This window comes from Neopsephotus bourkii, unplaced genomic scaffold (assembly GCF_033783945.1).
Source record: "Neopsephotus bourkii isolate Nb327-2 ecotype Australia unplaced genomic scaffold, CSIRO-AGI_Nbou_v1 NB_851, whole genome shotgun sequence".
NCBI lineage: Eukaryota > Metazoa > Chordata > Aves > Psittaciformes > Psittacidae > Neopsephotus > Neopsephotus bourkii.
In genome coordinates, this window is record NW_026901347.1 from 133436 (window position 1) to 153959 (window position 20524).

The 20524-nt window shown below is 42.7% G+C and overlaps 1 protein-coding gene and 1 long non-coding RNA gene across 3 annotated transcripts in view; one reads left to right on the forward strand and one right to left on the reverse strand.

Moving 5' to 3' along the window:
• SLC1A1 (solute carrier family 1 member 1) overlaps window positions 1-8080 on the reverse strand; it is a 54670-nt gene extending 46590 nt beyond the window's left edge. For both annotated transcript variants that reach the window (XM_061356399.1, XM_061356398.1), the window contains exon 1: window positions 7861-8080. In XM_061356399.1, the coding sequence (XP_061212383.1) occupies window positions 7861-7951 (91 nt within the window). In that variant the 5' untranslated portion in view covers window positions 7952-8080. The remainder of the gene's footprint in view (window positions 1-7860) is intronic.
• A 6878-nt stretch (window positions 8081-14958) lies between these two features.
• LOC133213848 (uncharacterized) lies at window positions 14959-18588 on the forward strand. Its single transcript, XR_009725916.1, has 2 exons — window positions 14959-15085; window positions 18359-18588. It is a non-coding gene; the product is annotated as an uncharacterized LOC133213848 (long non-coding RNA).
• Window positions 18589-20524: the final 1936 nt, after the last annotated feature.

A 20524-nucleotide genomic window follows, 5' to 3' on the forward strand; every position in this document is an offset into this window, starting at 1 on the left:
TCAATACTACCCACAAAATTAGAGCTTCTCTCCCTTTCTTTTAAAAGCCCACTGATGATCTGTTCTCCTTCCACAACATTTGCTTGCTATTTCAAAGCCATATGAGCACCTTTGTATATCCTGTATAGCCCACCCAAAGATATTAGCTGAATAGAGCACATTAGGAAAAACACACCTTCCTTTAAGACCTCTGAAGCACATGAGAAACTAAACGGAGGACAGTGGTGTAAGAAGTGAAAGGCCAGTAATTAGATATACCTGCCAGATTCTGATCCTTGTTACAGCTTCTGTTTTAAACTGTAAAGAGAACAGAGGACAGTAAATAGGTCATTCTGTTCTAGCTATTCCCTTGCTGGAAGGGCAGTGGAATGATTCTGACTGTAATAAATTGAGATAAGCAGACAGAAAGGCAATTTAGTGGAATCTAGAGAAAGACAGATAGTGACATGCAGAAATATTATTATGAAACTAATAAAGACATCAAAGCCTTGACAAATCAGAGATATTATGTAGAAAATTAGTTCAGATTAAGCAAAAGAAGGTTGTCTTGCTGTTCCAAAACCACGAAAAGATCAAGAAATGGATGTTTTGCAATATATTGTGAAATATTTATGTTACATATAATCTACATAAATGGTTATCACATGTAAAATTTAATCATTTGGCATGCTTTTGGATTCTCATGGAATATACAATACATGGAACAATGGCAGACAGAAAAATAAATATGGAACACTAAGTCCACTGCAGGCCTAATTTTCAACATGATGTATGATACAGACATGATCTCACAGCACGACTTACTGTTGTGGGGCTATGAGTAAAAATGCCTTCCACAGATCCTATGATGCTATGAGGTTTTTGTTAAAAAAATAAAATAAAATAAAAAAGGTATATTTGCAAAGAGTGCAGCTGTTGTTTATGAGTAGTCTCAGGCAGAACATTTTATATTTCTTGATGTATATAATAAGAAAGGGTATTTATGCTTTGTTAAGATGTAGACAGAACACAATAAATATTTTTCTAATTACATTGTAGTATTTTCCCTTTAATAATATTAGAAAACGGGAAACAGTAAATGTTTTTCTGCTACTGGTACTGGTATAATTGTTCTAAATACAAAGAAATATTTATTGACTTTGGTAGGTCTAGGGCTTTGCAGAGCCCACTCCTTCCAAAGCTCTCTTAATTTAAAAGTTAACTCTAGTAACAATTCCACTTCATTCACATAAAGTGAAAGCCAGGCTTTATCTTAAAACAAGACACAAAATACATGGACAATAGGAAAACAAGTTATACACCAGAAGAACAAATAAAAGTTGGGTTTTCTTTGCGCCAAAACTTCCCAAGAGCAAAAGAGGCACCATGCTTAACTTCAGTGTTTGGTTTCTTCTGTTGGCTCAGAGCATTTCTGAACCTCAGTAGTCTGCAAATCTCTCAGATTAAGGAGTTAGCCATTATGCATTTTACTTCTGTCATTAAAATTAAATTCAGTCATTTTTTCAGAAGTGCTGGGTTTCACACATTTCTGAACAGATCATGTCCTGTATCAAACTGTATGCAGTGTGACATAGAAGAACAACCACATTAGCACCACAACTGCCTAATGAGGCATAAGAATTCACAAGTATCATCTATGGTGCTCTAAATCACACCGGGGAAAAAACAGTCTTCTGTTTAATTTCTATGCTACCACAGCTGATTCATGATGTCTGGTCTTCACTTGTTACGGATTCCAAATTAATAAAATGCTATGCTTCAGAGTTCAAGAAAATAATCAGATATTTAGTTTGTAACTACACTTGTCAGAAACTGACAGGGTAGTAATTCCTTTGCTTGAGTATATTTGCTTTAATTTTTTCTTGCTGTGAAGAAAAGGTCTCTGTTTTCCCTATTGTATTTCAAGAGGCAATTAATCTGCTTCATTGTTTGAAACCTTCACACTGTACTGTGCAAGCAAAATGGTACTGAAGACAGCCTAAATTAAGCTAACAGGCCACTTTTTGGTAAAAGCATGAGGAGGTGGGAATGAAAAAAGGGAAGCTCTACTCGATATTCAGGATAGGCTTTTTATTTTCAAACTACACTTGTCAGAGACAGAAACAACTTACTGGAAGGATCTGACATACTTCAGCGGTTTATGTAGTTTAGAGGCTGCATGCTACATTTGAAAAGAAACTCCTCACCCTCAGGAGTATGGTGATCTCCCTGGATAGAGGCTGGCCTTCTGTATGCTGAGAGGTCATCAACAGAGTGCATGATAGGCTAGTAACTATTCTGCTGTTGTCTTCACCCTGTGAGAAGTTCATTCTTGTAAGAATGCACTGGTGGGCTTACAGTAATGCTAGCACGCGCCATCACGGCTCTTACACTGATGAATTTTAAAGAAATTAGTGCTTTTAAAAGCAGCTGTCAAATCCCCCCATATCTGATTGCAGAGGGAGCCTAGCATTTCATTTAGTAGGTGTGAATACACCTGATAACTTTATTACTTTATTTTTTAACACAGACCCATGAACAAAAAACATTCTTGTAGGGAGGTGTTACTACTTAATTCTATAACACCAAATAATAATTCAGTTAAAATTAAACAATAAGGTTTTGGTATATGGGCTCCGGGGATGATACCATAAAGCTAAAAACAGAAGCTCCAGTGACTGCTGCTATCATCAAATCCTGGCAAACAGCTAGATCCACATCACTCAAAGTTTCAGCGTGTTCAGGTGTTACAGATAGGAACTATCCATATATAAATCTTGCTCTGAAATGCAGGAGGAAAAGGACGTTTTATGCCAGACTCAACCTTCCAGCAAGGCAACTGCACAAGCAAAGGCCTACTCGCACTACACTTCAGAGGCGCAAATCCCAGGCACTCGGACACGCTAGAGGCGTTCACCACCCCTCCCGCGATAGGTCACCTCGTCGCTTCCTCCCGCCGCCGCTTCCAGATCGCACAGCGCCCGCCCGCCCTCCGGAAGCCCCGGAGGCACCTCGGACAGCTCCTCCTGCTCGCCCCTCCTCTCCTCTCCGCACGCGTGCGTCACGGGCGCCGGGACACGCGTGTGCGAGCGGCAGCGCAACTGCCGTTAGACCGCGCTGACAAAGGCGAGCGGCGGCGGGATGCGGAAACGGCGCCCGGTGACGGGTAGTATGCCTACCTCAGCGCTGCACTCCTCACGTCTGCCGCGTGAACACCTGAACAATTCCAGAGCCTGCACGTGTGCTGTTGGAAAAACAACACTTCAGTCATAGGCAGGCTCACAGCTATCTGAAGCTCTGAATTAGTAGTGACGGAAAGACACCCTATTAAGCGACTGAAGGGAGGGGGAAAAAAAAAAAAGAAGCAAACAAAACACAGTACTTGTAAACACATAACCTGGAAATTTACACAAGCCGAATCCCTCAGAATCAGATTCCCGAACAACGGAGCTATGACAAAATGATACTGGTCTAACAGGTTTAAAAAATGTAGCTAGTAAAAAAAACCTGTAACCTACTTGTGTATAGCCTGCAAGTATGTAAAAAAGATCTCTGCGTTAGTATAGAGCACTGCTGCACCTCAATGCCAGAGACCACATGCGCTCAAACCACTTACACTTTAATTCTCACTGTGAGAAAAAAGCTGTTCTGCTGCAGAACTGTTCAGGACTACAAGCTAGTAGGCTATGCCCCACAGACCAACAAATGAGCAAGTACTTACGCATCGTCAGCCTTCTACCTCCATGACTGGTTTGGTTGCATTGCAGCAATGACCTCTTGGAGATGAAGTGATGATAAAAAATTGATGGTCCTAAAACTCTCCCTTCACAACTGTCCTCTGGAAACCTGTTTCAGACTGAGTAAATTTCAAGGATATTTCTGATTGATTTTGACTTGATTGTGCAAATTAGAAGCAATATAACTTCCTTTATAAAGGCTGAAGAAGCACTTGAAGCAAGTTGACTTTTAAACAGATTTTGTTAGATCAGCTGCTTTGGGCTCAGTAAGGCCAAAGGAGCAAAAAGATACAAGCTACCCCTTCTTTCACAGGCACCTCTGAGGCTGCTACTCCTCTGCCCCTCTGCCTCCCAGAAAAGGGCAGTGGGACAGGGGAGGCACAGAAGAGCCTGACCCTCACCTCTGAGGAACTGGTCACCACAGATGACCCACCGCATGCCTTAAGAACTAATGAACAATTAACTCACTTCCCAGGGCCAATATTCAGGCGCAACCATCACGTAAATTATACAAACCACAAGCCTCAGAATTAGCCCTGAATCTGAAATTCAGTCCGTTTTAGACTCCAAATCTGAGTTCCCGATCTCTCCAAATCAATTTGGTGGTCTGAAACAGAATCTCTACTAAGGTAAGAAAAACAGCCTCCTGAGGTACAGGTTTTGGTTGTGTTCTCTTTTCATGGCTATCAGAGGTGTCCACCAAAATGATGTGACATTCTTACAATATTTTGTGCACAGGTTTTAAATACCCCCCCGCCCCCCAATTCCAATGTTTTTTGAAAATGTAAATGACAGGCAACTAATTGAATGCTTCAAATGTAACAGAAAATAATTACTCTTCAAGGAAAAAGTGTTTGAAATTTTGAGGAGTTTCTACATGTTTGTCTGCTCTTGTCAGAGGGGCACACAGCAAGTAATTATGAATACTTTCCAGCTCAGTAACAATTCTAGTAAAGATAAGCCTATTGCACTAGAACGCTGAACAAACCCCTGATAGCAATGAGCAAAAATCATGATTCCATAGGATGATGCTGGAGTATCAGGCACTCTGCAGCACTGCAGGACAACTTTCATGGTACATTTACACCACCTGCTGCATGTAGTATTTCCACTCCTATGTCTAAACATATTTTCTGCTTTCAAAATTGGTGATGGTGAATGCTAAATTGTTCCTCCACATTAAGTAGATTAATAAAGCTCAGAGCAATTTCCCAATGTATTTTAAAAAAAAATAACTATGGAAGTTTAATTATGAGAGGTTTGTGGACTCCAGGTATATTACAAACTTTCCTCAAGCTGTAATACAAAGATAGTACACAATTCCACCAAGCCATCCTTACAAGGGTTTCACAGTTCTCCTTGTATAACCTACTTCAGCTCCATGCAATATTGACAATGCAGCAGATACACGGCTTCTTGCAAAATGTAATTTGGTCCAAAGCTCAAGGAATTTTTCTGAAGACTCTCTCTGCCAAATTACAGAGCTCCCGTGAGTTCTGGACTGTTAATTACAGCATAGCAGGTAGAGAACTCCACTAACACAAGAGGTAATTTGGGTGCCTGTCACTCTCACGGTCAAGACCCATTAGGGGACTTCCCACATTAGGGGATTAGGGTCAAATTGTCTCCCCAGTGTCCACATTGCCAGGCTCTGTAGCTCTCTAAGAAATCTCATTTCAGAATGATCAGCTTCTAGGATCACATCACACACTTCATTTCTACCTACATTCACTTAAGATAATAAGAAAGGAGTATTTCTTAACCACTTCTGTAATCAGCACACAAGTATGCCAACAACTGAGTGCACCCCCAGCAAGTTTGCTGATGACACCAAGCTGTGTGTTTCGGTTGATACGCTGGAGGGAAGGAATGCCATCCAGAGGGACCTTGACACACTTGTGAGGTGGGCTGATGCCAACCTCATGAAGTTTAACCATGAGAAGTGCAAAGTCCTACACCTGGGTTGGAGCAATCCCAGGCACAGCTACAGGTTGGGCAGAGAAGAGATTCAGAGCAGCCCTGTGGAGAAGGACTTGGGGGTGCTGGTCGATGAGAAAATGAACATGAGCCAGCTGCAGTGTGCACTCACAGCCCAGAAAGCCAACCATATCCTGGGCTGCATCAAAAGGAGCGTGACCAGCAGGTTGAAGGAGGTGATCCTGCCCCTCTACTCTGCTCTTGTGAGACCTCACTTGGAGCATTGTGTGCAGTTCTGGTGTCCTCAACGTAAGAAGGACATGGAACTGTTGGAACAAGTCCAGAGGAGGCCATGAGAATGATCAGGGGACTGGAGCACCTCCCTTATGAAGACAGGCTGAGAAAGTTGGGACTGTTTAGCCTGGAGAAGAGAAGGCTGTGTGGGGACCTCATAGCAGCCTTCCAGTATCTGAAGGGGGCCTACAAGGATGCTGGAGAAGGACTCTTCACTAGGGACTGTAGTGATAGGACAAGGTGCAATGGGTTAAAACTTAAACAGGTGAAGTTTAGATTGGACATTAGGAAGAAGTTCTTTACTGTTGAGGGTGGTGAGGCACTGGAATGAGTTGCCCAGGGAAGTTGTGAATGCTCCACCCCTGGCAGTGTTCAAGGCCAGGTTGGACAGAGCCTTGGGTGGCATGGTGTAGTGGGAGGTGTCCCTGCCCAAGGCAGCAGGGTTAGAACTAGATGATCTTAAGGTCCTTTCCAACCCTAACTATTCTGATTCTAACTCACAGAATTGTACCTGGCAGGAGTACCTGAAAAAACAATTGTACACACACAGAAACAGACACAAATTCCAGCACTTGTATAGCCAGATTTTCAAAGCAAGCCCTTAGCACTCGGTATATGAACTCACAAAAAGCATTCCACTGACTACAGAGGTGAAAAGAAATCTTTCAAATACTGAATGGGTGGAGGAAAACACATGTGTAATAAGTACAGTTCTAATTACATCTTATAAATCGCTGGTTGGAATTCCAACAGAATAATCCTCTCCTGAACAAACATGCACAAAAAAATATTTGTTCCAGTCAAAGCTCCTATTAGCAATAAAAGTCATCCGAAAGAAACCCATCAAACAGCAACTGCTCTCACTGAAATACTTAAAACAGCGCTTCTCTAGAGGAGCAATAATGAAAAAGGAAGCAATCCTTGCTTTGCATCAAAATAATCACCAAGATAAAATGAAAAGGACATGCAAAAAACCGACCAAAATTACGTCCTATGGAAAAGTCTTCTCAGCCAAGTCATTTGACAGCTTCTTTTGGCCCTTTTGCACACCTGTTCCTGAAAAAGATGGTGTTCAACTCATTGCTCCTCCGGATAATTGTCAAGCACAGGAGATACCCTCCTATGTTTACATCACCCCTGAAAACCCCACTGAAAGCTGGGTGGCATTGCAGAACTCTTCCAGCCGTATTGCTTGCTTAGGCCATCAGAAGCACCCAAAGCCATCACAATACCCTCTTGCTCAGCAGCCTCCACATCGGCACTACTCCAGCCTGAAGACCAGCCAAAGCCCGCCTCTCTACCCGCGGCCCGCCCTGACTCGGCAAGCTGCGCCCCCAGGACACAGCCTCCCATGGAGCAGCACCTATGCACCAAGGGCTCGCAGTCAACCGGTGCGCTTGCAGGTTTTTCGCAACACGGTTTTGGCCTGCTAGTCACCAGACCTTTGTCACACAGGCCAGAGGGGCGCATGCGGAGGCATGCGGGGCCCAGAGGAGACCCGGGATCTCGGCACCCCGCCGCCGACCCTATTGCTGGGAGCCGGGGACCGCTGCGTTTACACACGCGAAATACCGCTCAGAGCGGCCGCCACAGCACCACGCCACTGCGGACCTCTTCCCCGCGACCACGGCTCCGCGACGCCCCAGCCCCCGGCGCACCTCAGCCGGCCTGCGCGCCAAGGTAGTAGGGCAGCCGGTCCCCTCTCGCCCGCCGTTAAGCGCTGAAAGGCTTCCACGGCACCAGCAGCGGGAGGGATCGGGCTGGGGCTGGCCGCGCGCTGCCCGGCCTGGTCCGCTGCCGCGGAGCGCCCCTCTCTGGCGTTGTGGGCCCCGGTCTGGCGCCGCGCCGGCCTTGGGACGGGAACGGCCGTAACGTGCCAGGCAAGGCCGAGCGGCGCAGCACTGCCTCCCTGCCGCTTGCCGCCCTCTCTCACCCATTATCACGGCGGCCACCGTGCTGAGCAGCAGCCAGTTCTTCTTCAGGAACGCCAGGCAGCTGCATCCCTTCCTGTCCGTCTTCGCCATAGCGGGGGGCAGCGGCTCTGGAGCGCTCCACGCCTTGCGCAATCGGGTCAAGTTGAATCGAACCGAGCCGAGTTGAGGCGAGGGGAAGTGACCGGATGCGAGCCGAGCTCCCTGATCGACTGCGTGTTCTCCGCGCTGCTGCGCGCTTTCTAAGGGAAGGCGGAGACGTTGCATCTCACCTGGCAACGGGAGAGCCCGGCCCGCGCCCGCCTTCCAGCAGCACAGCCCCCGCCTCCCTGTCCGCCCAGCCCCGCTGGTCGGTGGCGAGAGGCGCGGCTGCAGCTGCCTTTCTTTGGTGGGTTTTCAGCCCGTGGGGTCGCGCTGCGGGGGCGCTGGTATGGGAGGTCCAGGCGCCGCTGCCCGGAGCGCTTCGCCTCTCCTAGCCCAGCATCCCCGGGCAGAGGGCAGGGAAAGGCAAGGACGAAAGGGAGGAAGGACCAAAGGTGGCTGATGTTCCCTGCCAGAGGCTGACAGCCCGCGGCCGTGGCTGGTGGGTGCCATGCCCAAATCTCCTTGCGCCAGCTTGCTTCTCTGCTTTTGTTCCCAAGATAGCCGGGCTGATGGGTTTTGTGCCAGAGAGACATAGGATCCTGATGCCTTATGACCGCCCGTGCGAGAGGGGAGGTTGTCCCGTGGCAAGGCCTGTTTTGCCACGCAGACTGCCAGGGAACCTCCATGCTCTGCATGGTGGTGTTAAGAGGCCCATGCTTCCAGGCAGAGAAGTTGGTCCGGGGTGTTGGTGGCACCTGAAAAGCCACCAGCAGTTACGCTGGGCATAAGCTCTGATTAAATATTAAGGGGAAATATTCTGCCCTGTACTGCCGGTGAGAAAATTTGGGGTAGAGAGTACAGAAGTGGTTTGTAGGATTTCCCACTGCATTTAAATACAGAAATTGTGAAGAAGCATTTATTTCTCAGTGCAAGTCCTTGACAATGGTCTTCTTCCCCTTCCCCCCACACAAGCATGATTAAGAGTGTATATGATATTGGGACCCAATTCCTTAAGGGATTTCTGCGTAATAAGCTTGCTGTTTATGATTTGCAGACTTGGAGATCAATCGGTAAATGCAAGGGGAAAAAAAAACAAAACAAAACTGCTCTTGTCTTGCTGAATGACATTATGACATGAAGGAGAGTGCAGAATTAAAGTTTAATTTACCTCCTTTAATTGCACTTGACATTTCCCATCCCAAAATGTACACTAGTGTAGTTTGCATGGTTTCCATCCGTGATGACCAGGTAGCTAAGGCATGCGGTAGATCAGCAAAAACTGCAATTGAAACCAGGTCATGTTTGCTCTTCACATGGGCCTGATGTTTTAGATGACAGCTTCAGGAAACAGACAAGTGTATACCTTTCTGAGGTAGGGGAAAGCACTGAAATCCACCTGGATGAAAAGCAAGAGCTATCATCTATCCCAAGGGTTCAAATCCTCAGCCAGCTGCATATAGGCTCCTGAATTTATATAGAGGCACCTAAAAACGTGTCCTTATTTTCAAATGTGTTGAGCATCTGCAGTAATTTGTCTGTACCTCTCACCAGCAGGAAAATCTAGTTAAAAAAATAAAAGGAAGCCTTGTGGTAGTGGATGTCTAAGTATCTATTACTTTATTAAATCATAAAATGTTCCAGACCACTTAAAAGGAAAGCTGGCTTACCACCATGTTACAAAAACAGAGAGAAAGATAACCAAAAATAAGTAGTGCAAAGAAACAGGAAGAAACACCATGTCCAGACTCCCGTACAGACACATAGCAAAGCATGAGTGGCACTAAAGAGGTACAGGAAAAAAAAAGGCACACAAGGTTTCAGGGTGGGAACAATCAGGCTTACCCTGTGCAGAAGAGGTCTGGCCTTGGCTCTCACTGCCACAGAGTGTAAGTTCTTACTTTCTCACACATATACTGGGAATCTCAGATGTTACTCTCAGTAAGTAAAAGATCTGATTTGTCCCAGGAAGTGGTGCCTCTGGACAGTAGCAACAAAATCAGTTGGAAGACAGCTTCAGAGTTTAGGCCTTCCTTTAATTTTGTGCCTGTTCACTGTGTCTCATGTATTCCTTCTTACAACTTTGCATTTCTTTTGAGCTCTTCTGGTGAGCTAGAGGAAATAACTGCAATATAATGTCTCCTGAAAACTATCTAAAATTAAGTTAGAGTTTACTTCTTCCTCTGTGGAGTTTCCATGTATGTTTCTCTTAATTCTTTAAGTATCCTTCTCCCCCCTCAAGTATTTCTTAGTACCTTCTGGGGAGAACTAGAATTGTCTGCAGCACTCTTATCATGAAAAAATGCCCTACTACTGGTATAAAGCAATGTGATTGTAGCTGATAATGCCTTCCTAGAGTTTGCAGTATTTTAAAAGAGTTGTGCAAGCTTAGAAAAAAAATAATTACGCTATATAATTTGTGAAGGGTAGAGACATATTTTCATGTTCTTCAGCAGTAGAACTATGTGTATTGAATTGTACCAAAGACCACTGCATACTTTTTGTTTCCTGTCTGTACAAGGCTTCTGTTCTTTTTGCTAGTGCTTTCTCCCTAAAAATATTTTTTGAAAATAGCATGCCAAAAAAATCTTGTCTTTTTTCTTAATAATTTGTCTTTCTTTTTTTTTTTTTTCACTTCATCAAATATAATTCCATGGATATGACCTTGCAAAAATGAAGTTGGTAACTTACCAGCATCCATAGAAAATTAAACAAGCATTTTTAAAAATACTTAGGCAGGTGAGAGATGTCTTAAACATCCTGATGAGCAAGCTGGTTTTAATTTGATCTTCCTATTACAGTGTGACAGACATTGGCTTTGATCCTGGATAGAAAATCAAGCTGGCAGTTTCTGTATGAAGATATATAGAGATATATATATATATATATATATATATATATAAACCCAGTAACAACAACAAAAAAGTAATAAAAGTGTCTCAATAAAATTAGAAAAATTAAAGGTAGCCCAAGTCCATGGATCATTCTTGAAATGCTGAAGTTATTTTAAAAATTGACTCAGCTATGGATAAGGACCAAAAGAACTATTACTTTGGGAACGTAGCTGCTTGTGTAGCTGTCAGGCACAGCAAACAAAAATTATAGAATCATAGAATCTAAATTCCATTGAAACCATTTTTAGTTTTGTGTGATTTCAAGACACCTGGAATAACTGTGAAATGAATAGGATGTATGTGTGAAAAAATGTTAATGAATTTCATGTGTACAGAGGACAGGAATACATTCTTTAGCTATATTGCTCACTGTTACAAAGTTCTTACAGTAGATCATGGATAAGATTGTATGCATGACAATATGGGGTGGGGAGTTGTGTTTATTTATTGATCTTTTTTTTTTTTTTATGTTAGTGAAACATACAGAGGAATTAGGCTTGAAAATCTGAACATTTCCCTGGGCAGAAGTGACATGCATTTACATGGATAATTTTTTTCTTGAAGGCTAAGATAATCCCAGTTACTTTGTTGTTGACCTAGGTTCATATATAAATACATAAATAAATATTATATTGATGAGTTATTACTACGTGGTGGCCTGATATGTATGTAGACTTGTGTCTCAGGATTCATTTCCAATATGCAGAGCTGTCTTAACAGCATTTTAAGTAAATTACTTAGGAACATAGCAAGTAATGTCACAGGCTAGGACTCTTTTCAGCTTTTTGAGGCATTTGAGTGTTTCAGTGCTGGGAGAAGCAGTACACAGTACAGTGTAGTCCACAGCACACTGCAAGAGAAAACTTCTGGCTTCATGCTCCTTAAAAAAAATACCTTCAGAGATTGTAGTTAAGAAAGGGGAAAAGCAACTGAGTTTTTACTTATTTAGTCTTCAGATTTTTCTACCTAGGTCAGCCTATTATTATTATTTATATAAGCTTTGATGACAGTTGATATAATCCATGGAAAACTAATGAAGTGCCTTCATAGCTTACGGTGACAGCAGGAAATTGCTGAAACTGTGGGTATTGCATTGTTTTAAATGCTTTGATAAAACAACAGTATTTTGCGAAGATTTCAAAAAACAGGTGCCAATATGCTGAATGCAGGTAAAGTAACTTGAGTTTGCTTTTTTTTTCATTTGAGGCCAGTCCACCAGGTGGGAAGTTTGCAACTGTTTTTGAATACATTAAGTCAGGGAGCATATACAAAATTTCAAAACAGAGTAATCAATTCCTGTCTAAAATATCTCATCTTAATGAGAAAATAATCCAGTAGGAAGGATATTGTTTCCAAGCACTGTGAACATTTCCAGGTGTCAACATTTGACATTGGATTATGTTATTGCATTGGATTCTTTTATCATTAAAGTAACTGAATCATAGAATCACAGAATGGTTTGGATTGGAAAGGACCTTAAAGGACCTTAAAACTCATCTAGTTGCAGCCCTCTGCCATGGGTAGGGACACCTTCCACTAGACCAGGTTGCTCCAAGCCCAGTCCAATGTGGCCTTGAGCACTGCCAGGGATGGGACAGCCACAGCTTCTCTGGGCAACCTTTGCCAGTGCCTCACCACCCTCATAGTGAAGTGTAATCTAAATCTCCCCTCTGTCAGTTTAAAGCCATTCCCCCTTGTCCTGTCATTACAGGCCCTTGTAAGAAGTCCCTCTCCAGATTTCTTGTAGGCCCCTTTAGGCACTGGAAGCTGCTCCAAGGTTTCCCCTGAGCCTTCTCTTTTCCAGGCTGAACAAGCCCAGCTCTCTCAGCCTGTTTTCACAGGAGAGGTGCTCCAGCCCTCAGATCATCTTCATGGCACTTCTCTGGACTTATTTGAGCAGGTTCACATACCTGAAATTCTTTTGTCTTTGGAATACAGTAAGTTGGGAAGTAAAATCTTCTTGGTATTCACTAAGCATGAGCCATTGAGCACAATGCTTGTATCTCTGAATTCCAGAATTAGGCTGTTAGCAATGTCAACTTGCTTTGTTTCTACTCTTTAAATAGGAAGGCTGAAATAAGAGACATAAGTGAAGAGTTTGATTGTGGATAGAGTTCAGTGAAGAGCCAAATGAGTCTCTAGGTAATGCACAAAGCTGTCTCTTACATATGTAATAATGTTTTAGTGTAGTAAGCACCCAAAATTGCAGGATTTTCCTCTACAGCTTAGAGCCTGTGCCTCCTGACATCTGACCTCAAAGTTCAACTACCATATATACTAAGTAACATAGCTGGGTAAAGAAAAAAAGAAAATCTGGTCCTGAGCCCACCTGTTAAGTAAATCAACAGGACCTTCAGGATCTTTTTTGCAGATGCTCTAACTGCCCCCAGGGGCAGAGCTGATGGGGTGCTCGTTTCTATTTTTTGAGGGATATTGGTTTTGTAGCAGTAATAGAGGTCCGCTTCCTCTTTAATCCAGTGTAGGTTAGATTTGAGCTACCTGATCCCCTACTGGTGTATGTAACAAATCCAACCCACTCTTTCAGTTTTAAAGGTATTTGTATTCCAATAGCTGGTTCTGAATATACAGAGGGATCCTTGTTATCTGTTTCCAGTAGGATTGCCAGTAGCTGCTTTATCTTCTGGTTGCACAGGTTTTTCTACTGTCTTGCCAAAGACACTTTAAACCTTATCAAATCAGTTATTCTTCTTTGTATTTTCCTCAACCGAGTTTTTTCAGAATTATGGAGTTATTGGTCAAAATACATTATAGGTAAAACAGTCTGCATTTGGCCTAAAAGCAACAAGGAGAGGAGGGTTTCCTTTTTTTTTCCCCCCTTGCCCTTCCCTTTCCTTTTGCCTTTCCTTCCCTTTTCTTTGAAATCCTGTGGCAGATCAGTGGGTTTTTTCAGTTATGTTGGAGCCAACGGGATCACAGCTAGGAGGAAGATGGTAGATGGGATTTTTTATTTGCTAGTTTATAGGTCTCTAATGCTGAGTATCTTTTTTCTACCAAAACCGAGTTTTCTTCCATCTCAACTAAACATTAGTGTTTTATCAGCCATTTTTCACTGAGAGATCAGAAGAACCTACCTGTGTCCAACTAACATAAAAGAGAAATGATGAAAACATATTAGAATTCCTTCAAATTGGTGCATGGTATACTTTTAAAACCTTGAATCTGGAACACTGTGTTCTAGATCACTTCTATTTTTCTTCAAGGGTTCCTGATCCCAGTAAGAATACTGTGAATATTGTCACAGATTTTGATGGAATCTGGAAAAGCCCATGCCCATGTGATAATTAAAGAAATTCCTATCAGTGAAAAATGCTTTGAACTTTTTCTGAAGTAGCATAAATGTTTCATACAACATTTGTACGTTTGCCTGGCTGAAGACTTTTTACATTGTAAGAAGATGTTATAAGAAGTCCCAAGCAGAGTGGAAAGGTGGCATGAAAATGTGTTTTACAAATTGAGATTTAAATGGTAGTGATGTACTGGTTACAGAGGGTTGAAGGAAAGCCATGCTCTGAAAGGCATCAAGGGCAGATGTGTTTTAAAAAGTTCAGCAGTTCTCTTTTGCCTAGTAAATATGATGATACACCTGTGAAGTGATTTACACAGCCAGCAGCTGTATAAATCCATGTGCATATTATGGTAATGGTTTTCAAAATGGTTCTTCCATTTTTCTTAGTTATTCAACCATTTAGGTGTCCATGGAAAGAGCTAGACCAGTATGACTACAAACAGTTTTCCTTCATAAATACACAAATGTCAAGGGTGAGTATGAACAACACATATTTCACTATACACTGTCAGCTTACATAGTTCACTAGCGGGGAGGTCCAGATGTGAGTAAGATAGGATATTTAGAGAAGATAAATACATCAGCTGTGTGGAGTGGAGGCTGACCTTTTGATTTTTGCAATAGCTTGTCACCTGCTGACTCATAAATGTACATGATTTAAGGCAAATTACCAACAGGAATTTGAACTGGACCTGATACATGTTTCCAGGGTTCTTGGATCATGGATTGGGCACTGTCATTTGCAGACGTGATTTGCTATTTGCTGTTGCAAAAGAAGAAAGATACTTAACACTGCTTTTTGGCACACCATTATCTACAAGGCATCTCCATCCCAGAGCGAGAGTTACTTCACAATCGCACTGACAGCTGACCTCCAGGACCATGTGGGAAAGCTGGATCCTCACTGTACTGCAATCAGCTCTTAGGATCTTGAGAAACCGAGAGGTAAAAGTATGTTAAACGAATACCATTTTATTAGTAGAATGATAAATTGTTCCTGAAATGAAGGTGATGGTATTGCCTTGCCATGTTGGTGTAACATCATTTTATCTCCACAGTGTGCAAAGTGTATATGCATTAATATATGGTGACAGTAAACAAAGGACAAAGTATAGGACAATATTCTACTGCTGCTCCAGCATTTCTGCATAATGACTCACTGTGGTACATCATACATGTAGTTACTCTAACACATATGTAATTATACAATTATTGATTCTTGCAGACAGTTACTCTTTACCACTCTTCAAAAATGGCATAAGTGGAATTGAAAGGCTTTGTTCACCTACACGCCATTTGGGGACTTTAATGAAGACATAAGGAAGCAGAACACTATCTTGATAGGAGATAATAATAGCAAATGACAAAATTATTTTAAAGCTCAAGTCTCTTGGCAACACATTGAAATGTACGCGTGGGTGAACACTAATTTGGAGAATGTTGAACGAGTTTGAAGAAATAGGTTAAGTTACATTCCCAAAGATGTGGAGGGTGAAGTGGAAAAAGACGTTCCAAACTATTGGCTATGCAACTCTCAAAAATGAGTTACAAGCACACGATCTGACCTTTGGCTTATTTCAAGAGCTTGAAAATACTCACTGTCCTTGACATCCTTTCTAGCTAGATCTGAACAATCATTGCATTGCCAATTTGTCACCAGGAGCTTTATCACAAAAAATCAGAGTATTAGCAGGTTGTGGCTAAGCCTCAGCTTTTTTAGTTGCCTGCCTAGGATTCTAGACCAACAGTGTGAAGAAGTTAAAAAATATAATGGTAATGCAATGTAAGTGCTTTGGAGGGAAGCAGAACTCATCTTTTGTACTTAATTATTATTTTTTTTTAATCTCATGATGTTTAAATTAGCCTCAATATTTTTTAGGGAATGACTCATGATTTTTTAACACTATTGGTTGGCAGTCCTGTTCTTTACATGTGGGGAATTGTAGTTCTTGACAGTCTAGTCTTGACAGTTTAATTTTAAAGACTGTGAAGTCTTTGTGATAGGGACATCATAGAATCATAGAACAGTTAGGGTTGGAAAGGACCTTAAGATCATCTAGATCCAACCACGCCGTGGGCAGGGACACCTCGTTCTAAACCGTATCACCCAAGGCCTCGTCTAACCTGACCTTGAACACTGCCAGGGATGGAGCATTCACAACCTCCTTGGGCAACCCATTCCAGTGCCTCACCACCCTAACAGGAAAGAATTTCCCCCTTATATCCAATCTAAACTTCCCCTGTTTTAACCCATTACCCCTTGTCCTATCACTAGAGTCCCTAATGAAGAGTCCCTCCCCAGCATCTCTATAGGTCCCCTTCAGATACTGGAAGGCTGCCATGAGGTCTCCATGCAGCCTTCTCTTCTCCAGGCTGAACAGTCCCAACTTTCTCAGCCGATCTTCATATGGGAGGTGTTCCAGTCCCCTGATTATCCTCATGGCCTCCTCTGGGCTTGTTCCAACAGATCCATGTCCTTTTTATGTTGAGGACACCAGAACTGCACACAATGCTCCAAGTGAGGTCTCACAAGAGTAGAGTACAGGGGCAGGATCACCTCCTTTTACCTGCTGGTCACGCTCCTTTTGATGCAGCCCAGGATACAGTTGGCTTTCTGGGCTGCAAGCGCACACTGCAGCCGGCTCATGTTCATTTTCTCATCGACCAGCACCTCCAAGTCCTTCTCCGCAGGGCTGCTCTGAATCTCTTCTCTGCCCAGCCTGTAGCTGTGCCTGGGATTGCTTCGACCCAGGTGTAGGACCTTGCGCTTGGCATGATTAAACTTCATAAGGTTGGCATTAGCCCACCTCAGAAGTGTGTCAAGGTCCCTCTGGATGGCATTCCTTCCCTCCAGCATACCAACCGAACCACACAGCTTGGTGTCATCAGCAGACTTGCTGAGGGCACACTCAATCCCACTGTCCATGTCAGCAACAAATATGTTAAACAAGACCAGTCCCCAACACTGATCCCTGAGGGACACCATTCATTACTGGTCTCCAGCTGGACATTGAGCCATTGACCACAACTCTTTGTGTGGAGCCATCCAGCCAGCTGTTTATCCACCGAGTGGTCCATTCATCAAATTGACGTCTCTCCAATTTAGAGACAAGGATGTCGTGTGGGACAGTGTCGAACGCTTTACACAAATCCAGGTAGATGGCATCAGCTGCTCTACTGCTGTCCATAAGTTCCGTAGCCCCATCATAAAAGGCCACCAAATTGCTCAGGCAGGATTTCCCCTTGGTGAAGCCATGCTGGCTGTCACCAAGCACCTTGTTGTTTTTCATGTGCCTTAGCATGCCTTCCAGGAGAATCTGCTCCAAGATTTTGCCAGGCACAGAGGTGAGACTGACTGGTCTGTAATTCCCCGGATCATTCATTTTCCCCTTCTTGAAAATGGGGGTTATATTTCCCTTTTTCCAGTTATCGGGAACTTCACCTGACTGCCATGATTTTTCAAATATGATGGACAGTGGCTTAACAACTTCATTCGCCAGCTCCTTGAGGACCCGCGGATGGATTTCATCAGGACCCATGGACTTGTGCATGTTCAGATTTTTAAGATGGTGTCGAACCAGTTCCTCTCCTACAGTGGGCCCAAGGTCTTCATTCTCACAGTCCCTGCATCTGCCTTCCAAGACGTGGGTGGTGTGGTCAGAGCCTTTGCCAGTGAAGACCGAGGTAAAGATGTTATTCAGAACCTCAGCCTTCTCCACATCTTGTGTAGCTAGTTCACCTGAGAGCTTCCTGAGGGGGCCTACGTTCTCCCTAGTCTTTTATTTGCTATGTACCTGTAGCATCCCTTCCTGTTATCCTAATATCCTTAGCCAGGTTTTATTCTAACTGGGCCTTAGCTTTCCTAACCTGGTCCCTAGCTTCAGGCTGTATATAATTGGTGTTTTTTCTAATAGAGTACTGCTCCACATCTGGGTCTTGGGACACTTGCAGAACCTATATAGTATTAATAATAATAGTAATAATAATAATAATAACCTACCTAATAATCAGGGGAAGGCCATTTGCAGTGGCCTTTATGCCCCAAATATGTTACCTATTCAGTATTATTAGCATAAGATATTGGAGGGGAGGATAGGAAACCGTAATTCTTGAAATGATTTTGCAGATACTGTTTGTCTTTAAAAGGGATGATAAATTATTTTGTGTCAGGCAGGATGGTGGAAAATGTGCAACTTGGATTGCTGTTTATGTTGTCAGACAAGCACTGACTAATGGCAGAAGTCAGTAAATCAGAACACAAAAACATACGGGAGAAAAAAATGAGGTTGGCAGAAGAAAAATTATGATGATTTCACCCAGAAGCACTATGGTTCTAGCTTGTACTAGAAAAATCATGTTGCAATTAATACACATATTTACTTTTGTCATCTGGGAGTGTATATACCTGTAATGGCCCAATTGCAACTGACAGAAGATTAGGAGATTTGGGAATAATTGTGTAATTAGGTTCTGACTATTATCTTCTGCAGCATACTCAGTACTATGCTTGATGCTGGGGTTACTACAGATCTTCAAAACATAAGCATAGGCGGGATGGAAGGTGTTGCATTGTCATTGAGCCATACTTGTTACATTTTTCAGAAAGACTGTGAAACAAAGAATGTCTAGAAGGATTAGTAAAACAGTGCAAAAGTTTGAAGTGTTACCTGGCAGTTAAGGTCACCCAGGAATTAGTAACAGCCTTCATTTCTAATAGAGCTATATGAGTTTAAAAAAAAGGGGGCTGATTTTCTTTTCTTTTGTTCTAAGGGCAAATATGGGGGGGGGGGGGGGTGCAAAGCAGATTTTTTCCTTTGACATTTCCTCATTAAAAATATTTTTCTGACCCTATGTTATCTGATGACTGATACTCACAAGTATTACACTTTCACTCCATACCATGGGGCTCCAGGGTATGACTGTGACTGTGGAAATGCCAGGGAACCATGTGTGGCAGAAAGAAAGTGGACAAGCAGCAGCAGCAGATCAGCTTTACTGTCTTACGAAAAGACCTCTGCCTTCCTCTAAAGAATTCTGAAACGTAAGAGGGGTCCACCTTTCCATAATGATGAAGGATGCTAATGGCTGATAAACCTGACCCTTACAGCTTTCATTCTGTGTACCCATTCTTCATGCTTTGAAACTTCTTCCAAGAAAGACAGAATTTCTGCAAGAGCTGGGGGACCAAGCTGGCAAAGGATGTATTGCCTTAGGAGGAACAGGGTGACCACTATGTGTTAGCATGTCTCCACAAACTTAGTTGGCTTACAAATTACAGCCCACCTTGAAATGCAATGAGATGAACACCAGCAGCTGTAGCTATAAGGAAATAGCTGATATTTTAAAATTTCCCATGGTTTAGAGGCAATATTATTTTGAGACTTGAAGTTTAGCCGTTGGGCTTTGGTGTAGCCACACTGGAAGATATAGGCCAAATTTCTATGGTTGCAGGAATGCCTTAAATGGCAAAGCATCTGTCTCAGTGCACTTAGCTACTGAAAGAGCCTGCTGAGAACAAGGAGGAGAAATGAATGAAGCAATGCAGAGGAGCTAGGTGAATGCTCGGTCAGTGTGATAAGTTAATCACATAATAACACAGCTGTTAGTTTACAAAAGACTATTTTAGTGCCAGTTATTCAAGCAGTTTGTACAGTGGTACAGTCAGTGTTTCAGTATATCATGTGAGAGATACCATTGATAGTAGTTGACAGCACATGTGGGACTTAACATCATTCTTAGTGTCTTCTTTCCTACCTTGTAACTGTTTCAATCCTTTTTATGCCTTTAAGTGCTTCAGTTCTTAGGTCTGTGAATTGAGGATGATGATGCTTGCTTCTCACCCAGAGGTTCCTCTAACACTGGTAAGGGAACAATATTGTACGGGAGGTAAAGATGTCTAGTTTATTATTTGAAGCAGCCAGTGGAGAAATCTTGATGCTTTGCCATAGGGTTTATTCTGCTTGGTAATTAGCTTCTAAGAAGCCGTTTAGCTAGAGACCCATGAACTACAAAGAAGGAAATAGAAAGAAAAACATAGTAATTTGCCCTTTTTTTTTTTTTTTTAACTAGATGATCTTTAAGATCCCATCCAACCCTAACCATTCTATGATTCTATGAAATTACGAGGTTTGTAACGCCATGTTGTCATGAAGATGCTGCTGGGGCCAAAGCAGCTGACTTTTCCAGCCAGATAGAGACTTGTAGTCACCAGCAGGAAGCGGGACTTCAACCTGTGTTTTTAGCAAGCTTTGCAAATAAGTTTATCCATGCCAGTTTAAGCATATTTTCACAGTTCTAATAGAACTGTCCTGTGAGAACAAACAAATCTTTCCTAAAAGTCTTTAGAGAGACAAAGTTCTGAGAAGTAGCAGTGGAAATACTGTC